At 46.0% G+C, this 15,748-nt stretch overlaps 1 protein-coding gene across 1 annotated transcript in view; it reads right to left on the bottom strand.

The window, feature by feature from the left end:
* Nucleotides 1-484: 484 nt before the first annotated feature.
* LOC119386812 (uncharacterized) overlaps nt 485-15,748 on the bottom strand; it is a 172,510-nt gene continuing 157,246 nt past the window's right edge. Inside the window, exons 3-4 of the mRNA XM_049414047.1 lie at nt 6,519-6,855; nt 485-762 (exon numbers count right to left, since the gene is read on the bottom strand). Coding sequence (XP_049270004.1) covers nt 549-762; nt 6,519-6,855 — 551 coding nt within the window. The 3' untranslated portion in view covers nt 485-548. The remainder of the gene's footprint in view (nt 763-6,518; nt 6,856-15,748) is intronic.

The following is a 15,748-nucleotide window of genomic DNA, read 5'->3' as shown; positions in this document are numbered from 1 at the left end:
CTTGGCGTAGGCCAATATTAGCATGGAAGGGTAGAGAATTTGACGAACAAGTCTGTTGGGTCATGAGATGAATAACGTGAAAATCCTATCGCGTATGTCGTCAAACCTCTACCCCAGAAACGAGTGGCATATACCCGTTCACCACGGGCCGCTGTGTACGGTTATGCGCTGTGTACCGTTATGGCTTCATGATTTAAAAAAAATCATCCTGGTTCTCGCTTCCAGCAGCGGTCCAACGTTTTTTCCGTGGTGCTCGCTTTACCACTTGCGCTAACGAGGAAGCTTGCATTTGGTAGCGTGAGGGTTAATTCTTGTACAGCTAGAAGCACGTCGACACTGAATGGAGCAAACCAGTTCCGCGGAATTCCGCATGGATCGAAGTTTGAGTGTTATGAAAGGAAGAATCGCACAGATCATATTTGAATTAATATATTATGTATATGAATCTGCCATGTAAAACACTAAACATGAATTCTGGGAAAAATGCTTTGTGATGATCATTTTATTTTATCAAGGACATGTTGTTCATGAGGCGCTCATTCAGCACTTCAGTCTCCTTGAGCGAACTTGCGCAAGGCGTCGAGGCCACCTTGTATTGTACTATTAGTTAGTTGCTGAATATTTCTTTTAACCATTTCAGCTAGAAATTTCGGCGGTAGGAAAAATGTCACGACAGAGCTGACTGTTCCTATTGGCGTTATATCGACATCTACAGCTCCAGTTGTGATCAACAGCTTTTTCAGCTCAAGAATGGTGTTCCGCCTGTAAAAGAGCACATTTGGCACCCTGTAGAAACACTTGAGAAATAATATATGCGCCTAAACATACATCTTATGCGGAACGCCACACACCGCGGTTGTTCGTCTCGTGTAAACGTTCGTTAAGTTGTTTAGGCAATAAGGCGCTACGAGACAACCAAGCCCACCAGTGAAGACATGTTATGTACTAGCAGTAATGATGTCATACAAATCCTTTATTGTATGCGAATGTTTCTTCACTTCAGGCCCGTCGCAAAGGGAGGGCGGGAGGGGGGGAAGCTAGAGCCCGGGACTCAACTCCACTCCCAATTATATGATGGAGAGGGGTGTTTTACCGAAAATAAATAATGAAAATAGGTGTTTTTCGAAAACAGTCAAGGCCTTCAGCAAGTGGGCCTCCCCCGAAAAAGGCTCCTGGCTACGGGCCTGCCTCACTTATAATTTTTCCATCGTCCATTACCATAATCCACCATAACTATGGAATGTAGTGCATCATAATGGTGGATATTGTAGTGGACATGGCGGCGGCACGGTGGCAAATATTCTGTCCTCCTTCGAGCAAGTGAGAAGCCTTAGCCTCCGCGGCTAGCAGGCCTATACCGCACAATGTAATACGGAATACTATTTCGTTTGCTCCGTGTTGTCCGGTTTCGCGCCGGCGGCCTTGCCCATGTGGCGGGCCCTGACGTATTTCGGAATGGCCAATCAGGTACGAGTCTCCTGCGGCTAAGAGAAGACGCTACGTGCATATGCTGCTGTGAACAGTAGCGTAGTCAACTGCAAGCGGGCGCATAAGCTGTGCATTTTATGAGGAGGGGAGGGGGGACGGTTTAAGCTGGATGAATTGTGCATTGAGTCAGGCAAACTGTAGCACCCACATCGTCCCCACCTTATTAACTGCAATATCCGCCGTTAAATTTGAAAACAATTCATGGTAATGGTGGATTATGCTAATGGACGACGGACAAACACTCCCAGGTTTACACGCAAAGAAATACCCATTCAAATGAACGGGAAAGCGACCGCCGCCGCAGCTCAGCTGGTACAGTATCTTGTAGCTCTGAAGCACTCACAAAGAGTTAAAAAGAACTAAAAGACAATAAATCCATGAAAAGTATAGTGGATTTTATTTGTAGTATTTGTGATATAAATGTGAAGAAATTGAAGTCGACGAAGAAACTTGCCGCCGGCGGGGACCGAACATGCAACCTTCGAATAACGCATCGAAAGATCTACCAATTGAGCTACCGCGGCGGTCATCCACCCGTCACTTTTATCGGGTATATATGGGCATTTAAATCTCGGGGGTGCTAATCAGTGCCGCTCGTATCCATGACGGCGAGTCTGGAGCATTAGTTTTCTGCCTGTTGGCGTCATGTAGCATCAGATATTTTTTGCGATCTGGTAGCTGACAAATAATCCCTCGCTTACTACCTCAAGGCATGAAGTGTGCCAGAACGAGACCCTTGCTACGAAAGAAAGAAAAAAGTGGAATTTTAAGCGTTCATTTTTCTTTGTTAGACACAGCATTAATGAGAAATAGCAGAGAATGAAGCTAAAAAAAATATAGGGAATTTCATTCGTAGTAATTATGATATAAGTGTGAAGATATTAAAGTGGACGAACTGGACGTGTTATTAGAAGGTTAGAGGTTCCGTCTCTGCCGACGGCAAGTTATTTTTGTGTCCAATTTATCTTCTTCACATTTATATCATAAGTACTGCAAATAAAATCCCCTATACGTTCCTTGGTAAGACTGTCTGTTAGTTCTTATTATAGCGTGTCAAACAAAAAACGAACCCTTAAAAATTCCCTTTCTTTCGTTTAATCCCACAAGAGGAAACACGAGAATAAGAATACGCGACGGAAGACGGGAAACAGGAAGATGATTTCTTGCTTTGCGATGCTTCAGCGCTACAATATATCAGTTACAAACGATCCACTTGCCCAGAAACACGTTCTAATAGTAGAGCATCGAACGCGTTATCCGCAGGTTTCAGCATTGGTCCCTACCGGCCACAAAGATGGTTTTTTTTCGTCCATTTTAATTCCTTTCCATTGAAGTTACTACACTACAATAAAATACTACAAATAATGTGCCCTATAATCTCCTTAGCTTTAATGTCTGCTTGTTTCACCAGGTTAGGATTATGTTGAAGGATATTGGACTCACTATTTTACTCGGTAGAAGTGTGACTGAACACAAAAGAGTGCATGCGAACTTCACCTTTAACACCGAAGAAATTAAATTATAACTTTTGTAAAAACAATCACGTGCGGGAAATACTTTTGACGAGGCACATATGTATGAGTGCACACTTTCGCGATTGCTTTTTCATGCGCACTTGAAGCTGCGCTGCGATGCCAGGCATACGATATGCAAAGTGCTTCGTAAAATTTGTCCGGAAATGAAAAATAATAGAAATGGAATACTTGCTAGTTGCCTTCCTAATTACCTTTCTGTGGTGGGAGACATCATAAGATGACTAGACACAGTAATTTCGACAATAATAAATATTGAAAATAATTAACTTTTCAATTAGCGCAGATAGGTACTTGGGTCAAATGAAAGAATTGATGTCTTTGCTCTGAAAGATTTTGAGAAATCGGCGTCTGGTAGTAATACGAACGTGATTAAATAAACGAAATTAATTCACTTTCTAATTAGCGGCGATAAGCAGTCAGATCAAATGGGAGAATTGATGTCCTTCCTTTGAAAGATTTTGAAAAAAATAGGCCTCTGCTAAATATTGTGGGCCATTGAAATTCAACCAGATTCACCGGTGAAACCGAAACCGAAGCTCCGATGAGCGCGACTGGCACGCAACCAGATTGATGTCACTCTTCAAAATAGCGACTGCAGTGGTGTTCTTCTGCATTTCTTAACGTACGTGCGGCATACGTGCTCTAATCGCAGACGAAACCCGCGCTACCACAGAGTGAAGTCGACCGATGGTTGATACAGCGACGCTCGCTCATCCTAGACGTCTTGGAAGAGTATGTCAGTTGTGCTCTTCCGAGTTTCGGTTTCGGTTGCGCCGGTGAAATTGTACACATTTCATCGCTAGACTGATTACTTGCCAGCGGCTGCTTTTGCGAAATCTTAAAGCGCCAACAGGCTCCTCGCAGGAAGGGCTGAAATTTTCCCATTTGACTTAACCACCCATCTCCAAAAATTAAAGCGTTAATTAACGTAATTTCTTTAAATACAGTCGTAATTGATGTCTCTATTCATCTTTAGATGGCTGCCACCACAGAAAAAAGTAATTACACAGGCATCGTCAAAATATCTAATTTTCTTTATTTTTGAGGATTTCGGACACATTTTTAAACACCCTGTATGATCCCATTTCTATAAAAAATTTAACATTTTTAACCAAAAGATAACGTTTTAGTCAATGGTATCAATATTTTGCATGTTGGTTCGGCAGGAGAATGATTACATCGTGAAAAGTATTACAAGCGTCGATTTTGCAGTTGAAATGCTGGCATAGAGTGCGCTGTACAGATTTCAAGATTTATGAAATTAGCCTGAAGGCCACGAGAGAACGCAGCGTTTTGTTCAGGCTTTTTGTACGATGAAAACCTGTTATATTTCATCTTCAATACCTTAAAGTTACTGCTCCATAGTTCGTCCAATCAAACAGAGCAGTAACTTCACAAAACACTTTGTAGTGTTACGTCTCGCGCGCAGTGCTCGCAGTGCTGACATTGGTAGTTTTTGAGACTGTTAATGCTACCATGTTTTTAGAGGCTTTCGGCTGCTTTCACTTTTCTCAAAAAAGCAAAACAGCGACTGAGTTCACAGAGCTTAAAACAGCGGTGAATAACAACGAACTGAAGCGGTTCGTTCGGAATACCTTGGGGCGGAATACCGTAGTGATAGTCCTTATCAGGTATTTCTCACTGGCTTTCCATGAGTGGGCGAAATATCCGAGGCCATGCGCAGAGAGCTTGTGTCTTAAAGTGTTGCAATAAAAGCTAGGAAGACGCCTCATCGCATAAAGATTATATATGCACAACGTCTGAGAGTGAAATATTGTGGTACTGCAGGTTACGCGCTCTAGGTCGTTCGCAACATGTAAGAAATTTCTGCTCTGCGCAAAATTGTTTGCATCACAGGCGACGTCATAAACCGCGAAAACTCAGTGCGTGAAACGTGCATGTGCGCACTAAGAAGCACATTTATAGACTCGTACACTTCGACTAAGTAATCGGAGAGAGCCCCCTTCCAAACTGAAGATAAGATATCGGCGCACGAACCATTTTGACCGTGGCTACTCGTAGCTGATCGCAAAAATGAACTAAGTTTAACTAATATTTTGAATGGTCTTCTAAGGTCGTCGAGACACCTTCGAGCTTCATAACATTGCTCCGTGAACTTTTCTTTGCTGGAGGTGCATTTTTAAGTGCTTTAACGGAAGCTACCGCGATCGTTGTAAGCTACAGGATATTGATGGATTTCGGTGCCGCCATATTGGGCTGTTAACCTTGCCGTTTCATAACTAAACGAACAGTTTCCATGGTAGACGCATGCGCATGAAAAACGGTTGGGCTAACGTATTCGACCTTTCATGAACGTAGCAATTCACGCCGCGATGTACACAAATACGAAAACATTCGTTTAACAGCCCAAGGTGGCGGCGCCCATGTGTCGTATGTAAAATTGACTGTAGCACGACAAGCAGTGTTCGGAAGCCGAACCAATCGGTGACCCACGAGCAACCCTCACCCCACGCTTTATTTCTGAGTGCTCAGCCGAAACAAACCTTCTCCCTTTCGGTGCGCTTTTACAGTGATTGCAGCATGTGGATAACAAATTTTGTCACAGGAGGCAGTGCTGTTCGTTCACCAAAAAGAAAGGGGGTCATTTGCACGCGAAGGGTTAGGGAGCACTGCAACCAGACCGCACATAGGCGCGCTAGCGGGCATGTCGCATGATATTCTTCCTTTTTTTTTGTTTAGCGGGCATCTGCAGTAATCAGAAAAACACCATTACTTAATACGTAAAAACTGGTTAATCAGACGTTGTTTTAGACTGATCTAAAACTTTATCAATACAATTTTTCGCCAACTTTGTTCCTTCAGAATTGGTTATTTAATTTTTGCTAATTAAGCAGCTAAGCCGAACGCAAAATATAGTGGGACTTACTGCATGAAATAGTCAGCAACATGCCTTCGGTCACATCACCATAGAGTGCGTCGGCATATGTTAAAACTCTAGCAGAATTAGCTGAGGCTAACATATCTGATGTTATCATTAAAAATTGCTATTTCTATGTCTCTCCAATATACAAATGAATTAATATTGGTTCAAGTTCTTAAAAAGAGATGGACACTGCGCAACAGAGCGCGTAGCGGACATTCCTAACGATTTGGCACGAATATCAGCAAACATTTTAGTTGGAATTCTAGTTTTCACAATCTGGCCTATACAGTACACTAATTAACAAGTGCGGTTCATCGAACGAAGAAAATGAAAGTCATTTGTACGAGGTCGGCGCTATCATAGCCGATGAAAAATCAATGCTCTGAGAAGAACCACGCTAAAATGAACAGCACCGACACAATGGCCGGACATGAAATCGCTCAGCACGCGCGCGGCTACTTTCGCTAATTTTGCAGAGGTCTTCCCTCACACAGCATGCACGGTCGTTTTGGAAAACGGTGCTGCGAGATTATTGTAAAATACTGCCAACCTTTAGCTCCGCGCAGCAAGACAAGTACTTCTATTTCAATCTAAGTAGTAACAGTACTTACTCGATAACCTCGATGATAACCCTCGCTGAGATGGTGACGTTCACAATGGCTGTGTAATCAGTCAACAGTGTGGTGAAATTCACATGAAATGTCACTGAGAGCTTGTTGACTGTCACGTCTACGTGGGCGCGCGCACCACTTTTGTCAATCCTAAGGACGATGTCACCAGTCTGGTGCAACTTGGACAGACCTCGGATGGTCCCATTGATAACCTGGACCTGAGCGAGGCTTGCAAAAAGGTCTTGTGTGATTTTCGGTAAAGGGGTTGGGTCTAGGTCATACTTCGTCAGCGCATTGCGTAGATAGACGTCAAACGTAGTGCAATCCGTGCATTGCGCTGCAAACGATGGAGATTGTGAAGCATAAAATTAGGTCCATGAAATCAAGAAATTACCAAGCACTAGTATTGACTACAGCAAAGCATGGTTGCAGTGATAACGTGTAGTGACTCAAGTGGCGGCCTTATCTACTTGTGCCGAGCTGCAACAATGTCAACGCAATGAATGAGTAGTTACAGGCAATATTGCAAAGAAATTTTTTGAAGACCGGCTCTTCGTTACTAATGCAGCTGTGGTCCTCGAGTTGTGGCAGCAATTGCGGGAGCCCTCCATACGATAAATTGCCGTTGCCGTGACGTTCCATATAATGCACAGGTGCGAAGAAAGTACGACGTCACGCGCTTCCTTATAGGCCTTTAGTAAGAGGGAAACGCGTGAGGGTGAGCTGAGAAGATTGCTATCGAGACGCGCCACTTTACTTCGGCAGAAACGTAAGGCGGATATGAGCTGGCCTGTAAGGAGGATATCGGAAAAAAAGGAGGATATAAGAAAGAAGGAAATGAGCTCCGCTGACCGCCACCAGCCTTCTTTCCTATGGAAGGCCAGCCACGCACGAGTCATGCTTACGCGGCAGCTTCTGCGGCGGCTGCCTTCAGGAAGTGGAACAGCGACGAAACAAGTGCGGGCACCCGTAATCCCATAATCAACATTTTTTTTTTTTTGACAGCGATGTATCCTCTGACGACAGCTTCGAAATTGTGGTAAACCGTACTGCTAGACGAAGACTTCTGAGGGTGCCATCACTTTCAAGTCAGCCGAAAAGTCGACTTGATACATTGAAATATTCAGGATTGTTTTCGTGGCATTACTCGCTGCAAGTAGCATTAGGCACATTAAGTAGGCAAATGGTACCTATGCATCTTGAGGCACTCGCCCCAAGAGAAGCAAGACATAAGGTTGAACACCTGTAGGAACATTTTGGCTATAGACGTTGAACATATGGCTGCGTTGTGGACATGCGCTAGGCCACCGCCGGCCTCCATGATAAGCAAGTCCGCTATTGTGTTCAATCTGGCAGAGTCCAATACCGGTGCCCTATACGCATAGGTCGGCAAAAAATGTCGAGCTCACTCAGACTCACTCATGAAATATATTTTCACCTTAGAGCTTACTCGGACTCAGACTCACGAAAATTTTCGTCAATCGGACTCACTCGGACTCAGACTCACTGTAATTTTTCTCAGCCGAACTCACTCGTACTCAAACTCACCAAAATAATATTCACTCGAACTCACTGAAACTCAGACTCACGGCGCTACCTAAGTTGGAATGAGACGACTCATGAATCCGTTAGCGTATAATTGGCTTTTTCGATCATGGTGGCAATGCTCCTTAACACCACTATCTTGCATAATTGTTGCTCTACTAGGCGCCTTTTGACCTCGTACCTTCAAATATGAGTTATCAGTGGTTGCAATCCAGTAAGGACATTTTTTGTTTATTCAAAGATGTGCCACACACGAGATATTTTTATCAAGAACTTCCTGTGAAAGAGTTTGCGGGGAGAGGGGGAGAGATCAATCTGCTGCCCCCCTCTCGATAACTCACGCCCATATTAATAAATATTGAACGGGCGTATGAACGCTAGTGCTTTGAAGTATGTTTGAGTCGACGGGAGTATAAACGTGAGCTGACATATGGCTGATAGTAATGCTGAAGTTGTGTAGACAGAACCATAGGTCGGCAATAAAGTGTGGAGCTCACTCAGACTCACTCAAGAAATATATTTTGCGCTTAGGGCTCATTCGGACTCAGACTCACCAAAATTTTCCTCAACTGGACTCACTCGGACTCAGACTCATTAAGATTCTTCTCAACCGGACTCACTCGGACTCAAGTTCACCAAAATATTACTCATCCGGACTCATTCAGACTCAGACTCACGGCTTGATTCGAGTCTAAGTGAGTCTGAGGGAGCTTGCCGACTCATGAGTGAACTTGCCGACTTATGCCTATACGAGATCTCGGCCATTTTGAAACGCCGATTAGGCAATACTTGCAGATGCGATTAGGCAGAGTTGCAGATGAAGCTGTTGGTGCACACGTTTCTTCCATTGGAACGTCGCGTTGTGATGATGATGATGATGGTAGGTTTTAGTGGCGCAAGGGCAACTCAGGCCAAACAGCGCCAAACACAGGGTTACGGTCGACTCAAGTAAAAAGCGTGGTACTCAAGGTGACGAATAAAATAAAACTGTGGTGTAGATGGCCTAAAATAATTAAAGGAAAAGATTGTGTGCGATGAGTTTAAAAGCAAGCACAAGCTATGGTCTTTACGAAGTCACGCAGCCTCGGCAGCAGTCCTTGTCAAGACAAGGAGTGCGTGCTGCATGACGTCTGTACTAGAAATCTCAGTGATTCCCTGAAGATTGAGAGAAGGTTGAGATTAGTGAGAGTATGAAACGGAACGTAAGAAGCCTACGTTAGCTAAGAAGTTTAAAACCCTTTTTCGGGGGAACATGGGCTCGTCACCAAGAAAAAAGGATGGGTGTGAGGGTATGTGGGATTTGTACAGTTCTCGGAAATGACGTCTCCTTTCTGGTTCGAGCCACCGACACATGATTAAAACATGAACGACGGACAGCGGATCACCACATTTTGCACAGTTCGGTGCTGGAGATTTATTTAAAAGATGTGAGTGTGTCGCGTGTGTGTGGCTGATCCTAAGTCTGCACAGAACAACCTCCTGGTGTCTGTTACGTCTTTCGGTAGCGTATCGTCCGACTATCGGCTTTATTGTGTGCAGTTTGTTTTCGCTTGCCTCGTTCCATTCTTCTTGCCATTGCCTACGAATTTTCTTTCTGATGTGTGGCCTTAGGTCCTCATACGGCAAGACATCTATGTCTACTGAACTGCGGAGTGCAGCTGACTTCGCAAGTTGGTCCGCTGCCTCATTTCCAGCTATGTTGCAGTGTCCCGGTATCCAGCAGAGCGTAATTTTAAGCTTGGATTTGTGAGCAGTCATGATGCATTTTAGAAGAGAGTTCATAACTGGATTTTTGCTTATCTGACCGGAGGACAATGCAGTAACTGCACTGAGGGAATCTGTGGATATGACGGAGGCTGGTTCTTTCTTCTTTAGGATGTGCCTTACAGATAGTAGTATGCCATAGCATTCTGCTGTAAATATGCTGGTATGTTCATTCATTGTTTCAGATTGTGAGAACTCAGGACCGTGTGCTGCGCATGCGACAGCAGAGGACTTAGAAGCATCTGTGTAATACTCAGCACACCTGTATTTTGCCTGTAAGTACATGAAGTGTTGGCTTATTGCAACCTGGGGGCCATGCGTCCCTACCTCTAAGAATGACATGGCACAGTTGACAGCCTGTATTTCCCACGGGGCCACAGTGTCCTTATGAGAGCTTAGTTGGAGATTGGCAACTGGTATGTTCAGGCTTTCAAGGTGTGAAGCCACTCTGATAGGATACGGTGGCATAGCTGATGGTCGCCTCGAAAACAGGTGGGCATTTGATGTGTGCTGCAATAGCTCGCGACATGGGTGGTCAGCATGGGAGAGCACCTTAGTGGCGTAAGTGATGCTTGTATACTGTCTTCGTCGTTCTAATGACCATCGGTCCGCCTCAACGTAGAGGGTAGCTACCGGGCTGGTTCTGAAGGCGCCAGTGGCCAGACGAAGCCCAAGGTGGTGCACTGGGTCAAGCATCTTTAGTGCAGATCTCGACGCTGATTCGTACACCACCGAACCGTAATCAATACGTGATTGCACTACACTGCTCAGTAGGTTCAGCAGACAGTCACGATCTGTACCCCATGACTGATGCGAAAGAATCTTGAGTAAGTTTAAAGCTTTCAAGCATTTTAATCGCAGCTGCTTGATATGTGTAACAAAGGCCAACTTATCATCAACCACAACACCTAGGAATTTGTGGTCTTTCTTAACGGCTATGGTTTGTCCATTTATATAAATGTTGGGGGCTGGCCTAATGCCACGTAGTTTAGAAAAAATTAAGCAGACAGTTTTCCCACAGTTAAATTTAAAACCGCTTCTGTCTGCCCAGCTTGAGAGTTTATTTACTGCCAAGTGAATTTGACGTTGACAGATGGCCAGGTTGCACGATTTGAAGCTAATCTGAACATCATCCACATATACAGAGTGAGAGATTGTTTTGGGCAGCACACTGCTTAGGGAATTCATTTTAACAACGAAGAGCGTGCAACTAAGAACACCACCTTGGGGCACACCATTTTCCTGCGTAAATCGCTTTGACAAGGCGTTTCCAACACGAACCACGAAAGTACGTTCAGAGAGGTCACTTTCAATAGTATTGAGCATGTTTCCTGACACTCCAAGAGAATGCAGATCACGGAGAATCCCGTAACGCCATGTGGCGTCGTAAGCTTTCTCCAGGTCAAGAATACAGAAAGGCAGTGTTGCTTATGAATGAAGGCGTCCCTGACATAAGACTCGAAGGCTACGAGCTGATCGGTTGTCGACCGGCCAGACCTGAATCCAGCTTGACGTTGGTCAAGAAGGCCATTAAATTCTAGGTAATACACAAGGCGACGATTAATCATTTTTTCAAATACCTTGCACAAGCAGCTAGTTAACGCAATAGGCCTGTAACTGGCAGCAAGTGTGGCTTCTTTTACTTGTGTAAGGATGGGTATGATAACGGCCTCTTTCCAGGTTTTGGGTAGACGCCCAGAGGACCATACGTTGTTGAACAGAAAGAGAATTGTGTCAAGCGTGTCTTCATGTATGTGTTTCAGCATGCCATACGTAATCCTGTCTGGGCCTGCTGCTGAGTTGCCACATGTTCTCAGCGCCGCCTTTAATTCCTCTATAGTAAATGGGCTATTGTACCCTCCTGCGATTGGCCTTCTATCACGGATAGGTTTACGTTCCTCAGCAAGCTTGTGTCGCCTAAATGAGTCTGTATAATGTGCTGAGCTGAAGATATACTCAAAATGTTGACCTATGGCTTCTGCTTGGTGTTCCAGTGTATCACCAGCGGTACTCACAAGAGGCACTGGATGGGTACTATGTCCTTGAAGAGCTCTAACTCTGTTGTACACTTTATGCGTATCAGTGTAGGAGTTAACTGAGGAGAGGAATGACTGCCAGCTCTGCCGTTTAGATTCACGTCGGATACGCCTGCCGGTTGCTTTGGCACATTTGAAATCAAATAAGTTGTCAGCTGTAGGATACCTGCGGAATTTCGACCATGCTTTGTTTTGATTGTCTCGGGCACTTTGGCATTCCGCATTCCACCATGGTCTTCGTTTGTTTCGTGTCTTGTTCGATGTCTGTGGCATGGACTGCTCTGCAGCCTGTATAATATGTAGTGTGATCAAGGCTTGGCATGCATCAATAAGTAGGTTTTTGATTGATGAGCGCGACAATTTCGAAAGTTCTCGGAATTTCATCCAGTCAGCACCCTGCTCTCTAAACTATTGGATTTGTGTTTCCTGTGTGTTTTAAACAAACAGGAAAATGATCACTTCCATAGAGGTTTCGAACAGCAGCCCACTCGGTGGTTGCCAACAGTGAGGGAGAGCCGATTGCAAGATCTATTGCTGTGTATGCGTTGTGCGCTACATTAAAGTACGTTGGCTCTTTTTTATTAAATATACAGGAGCCAGAGGACAGGATATAGTTTTCGATTAACGAACCTCGGGAATCAGCTCGTCTACATCCCCTTAGAGGATGGTGCGCATTAAAATCTCCAACCAGCAAGAATGGATGCGGGAGGTGGTCGATTAGTTTTTCAAATTCCTCAACAGAGAGGTGGTAGTTCGGGGGGATGTATAGCGAGCACACAGTTATTATTCGACCAAAAATTAGGGTTCGTATTGCGACCTGCCTCTAAATCTGTAAGTATATTGAGGCTTTGACACGGCACTGCTTTCTGCACCACGATAGCGACACCGCCAGATGAGTTGGCAGTGCCTTGCTTGTCCTTATGGGTATACCACATATCGTTTCAAAAAGTTTGTGTGTGTTGGGTTTAAGTGCGTTTCCTGCAAGCAGATCATGTTGGGTTGATGTTCTGCAAGTATTTCATAGATGTCGTCTAGGTTCTTAAGTAGTCCTCGGCAGTTCCAGTGAATGATAGTCTCGGCAGCCATTTTTTTTGGTGAGGAGAGGAGAGCGACTTATTCAGACCTCACCGCCTTTGCGAGGCGGCTGGACTGGAGGATGTTTCTTTCCTTTGAGGCGGTCTAATGAGCTCCGCCTCACTTTGGGGGATTCCGTCAGCGTCAGAGACGCTGAGGATCCAGGTGTCGCTTCCATTGCTTCCGGTGGAGACGCGGAGGCTGATGGAGGTTTGTCAAGAGGGACAGAATCCCTTTCATTTGTGGGTGTCGTCCCTGAGATCTGTGAGAAATTGACCTCCGGGACTTTTAAGGTTGGTGCAGCCGGGGGCTGCTTGGTGGGGGGCTGTGATGGGCACGCATCAGCAAAGCTGCACTGTGTGGCCACCGTAACTAGACGCCGCCCGGCCCCCCGGCGCGCTGCGTCAGCGTACGATCTTCCGGAGAGAAGAGAGAGCTTCTTCCGGGCTTCAGAAAATGTGATGTTTTCTGTCACTTTCAACTGTATTATTTGCTTTTCTCGTTTGAACATCTCACATGTCCGAGAATACGCGGCATGGGACCCGTGACAGTTAGGGCACTCAGCTTGTGTAGTGGTGCAGTTCTCGGTAGGGTGCTCGTGGGCAACACACTTCGCGCATGTGAGTTTTCCACGACATGTGTTAGAACCGTGTCCATATTTCTGGCACTTGAAGCACCTTCTAGGGTTCGGTATATAGGGGCGGACTTTACAGTGAATGAACGCCGCTTTCACTGATTCGGGCAGGGTGGAGCGATTAAACGTCAAGATGATGTGGGGCGTCACCACCTCTTCACCATTCCGCCTGATGGTGATCCGACGGATGGCGACTACACCTTGCTCTCGGAAGCCTTCGAGGAGGTCAGTTTCGGTCTCTCGCATTAGGTCACGTTATGAAATGACGCCTTGGACAGTGTTTCAGGCTGCGGTGAGGGGTGATGGACACTTTTAAATGAGCAAACTGCTTCTGTTTCAGGAGGGTGTCTGAGTGCTCTTTCTGGGTCACTTCAACCAGAAGATCACCAGATGAGAGTTTCTTAGCGTCATACCTTTTGCCTACCAGGTTTTCAAGGGTTCTTGCGATCAGGAAAACAGACAGTGCCGCAACCGAGTCCTTATCTGCAAGAGAGTGTATGATCAGAAAGCAGGGAAAGTGGTCACAATCAGTTCGGGTTCTTTTGGAGCTTTCATCGGTGCGGCTCCTTTTCAGGGACCGATCGTTGGGAGGGGGAAAAGATTTTGCCATGTGAAGCGTTAGAAGTTCGGCGGCGATGGTGGCCACCCACCACCGAGCCCAACAAGGGGACGCTACAAGGTAAAACACTTGGAGTCGCCAGCCACACATCGCCGCTATAACCAAATATAACTAACTACCCAAGGTTGGGCGACTACAAAAGGTTAACCCTTGCCGCCATGAAGAACGGAAGTAAAAAGAAGTAAGGAGGAGACAGCAAAGGCTAAAAGTGGGAGAGAACGACGAAGACGTGGGAGAGAGAGTGATAGGAAGAGGCGACTGCCGATTTTCCCTGGGTGGGTCAGCCCAGGGGTACCGTCTACGTGAAGCCGGGGCCAAAGGGGTGTGTTGCCTCAGCCGGGGGGCCTTAAAGGTCCAATCACCCGGCGTCGGCTCAACCCCCAGGATCCCCTTTTCCCCGGACACGGCAATGCCACGCACGGCTACGCGTGGGAGGGGGTCGAAACCCCCTCGTTAGCTCGGGTCCGTGGTGTCGCTACACACCAAACGCCTGCTTGCGCAGACGCCCCTGCGTGAACGTCGCGTTGTGCGAATTTGATATGCCAGTCGAATCACTTCCGTCGCCTATCTAGGTGGGACATTTTCGCAAAGTGGTTCGTCTCTGCATACTAAGGTCGCTGCACTGCTGGATATGCATGAAGCTGGGACATGTGAGCAGTGTGTGCCGGAACGCGACATTATATTGATGCTGCTCCGCCCGTCGCACAACTGATCACTGCAAAGCTAGCAATCTGATGTGACCAAACTCATTGGACTTCACACTGCGTTTTCGAAAGAGCGTCCCCTGATTAAAGGGAAAAAATCACACCATCTCCCGCTAAAGGGGACCATGAGGCGATGCGAAGCAGCGTGAAAGGGGAGACGGGAAGTGGAGAATTGAGGGGAAAGGGGAAGTGGAGAGGTGGAGAGGTGTGTGGAGATGGCTTGAGCATGCGCAGTAAGGGTGGTCACGCCGCACACCACCACCGAATTGAAGTCCACTATAAGATGCTTCACATCTAAAATGGCCACACTAAAGCAGATGGTGAGAAACATTCCCCTCAACGATATGCTGCCAAGATAGAAAACAGCGCTGGCGACGCTGCTCTGGACTGCATTCGTCAAACGTCAAAGGCTAAAAAATATCTACTACGCGCTTGCAACAATCGTCTTCTACACCTCCTTTGCCGCGCAGGCCAAGCATGCCTGGTCTCGACTGCGAAGAGAATGACTTCTGATATAGAACTATATTCCAGATAAATCGCCCGAGAATTATAAGGTCGCCGTCGTAGTCCATTAACTGGTAGATCTTCTTTACGTGCTTTGCAGTGCGATGGTTATAGCGCCCGATCAACATGCGTTACCGATACTGGGCGCCATACGTCCAGTGCCTGGCCGTTCAAATCATTATTAACAGCAGCAACGATGTACCGGCGACATAAGAGAAGCCGCTATGTCTCGTGTTACATGCTTGCATCAGAACGCTTTCAGAAATCGGCTGTTATCCTGGCCCACCAGTTTCAATTCAACGGCTGCCCACGAATTCTTTCAAGAACAGGTGCACTGCTTCGCGAACTGT

Source organism: Rhipicephalus sanguineus, chromosome 3 (genome assembly GCF_013339695.2).
Source record: "Rhipicephalus sanguineus isolate Rsan-2018 chromosome 3, BIME_Rsan_1.4, whole genome shotgun sequence".
In the NCBI taxonomy this organism is placed as follows: domain Eukaryota; kingdom Metazoa; phylum Arthropoda; class Arachnida; order Ixodida; family Ixodidae; genus Rhipicephalus; species Rhipicephalus sanguineus.
Note: the sequence above shows the minus strand (reverse complement) of the source record. Positions and strands in the feature narration are given on the sequence as shown.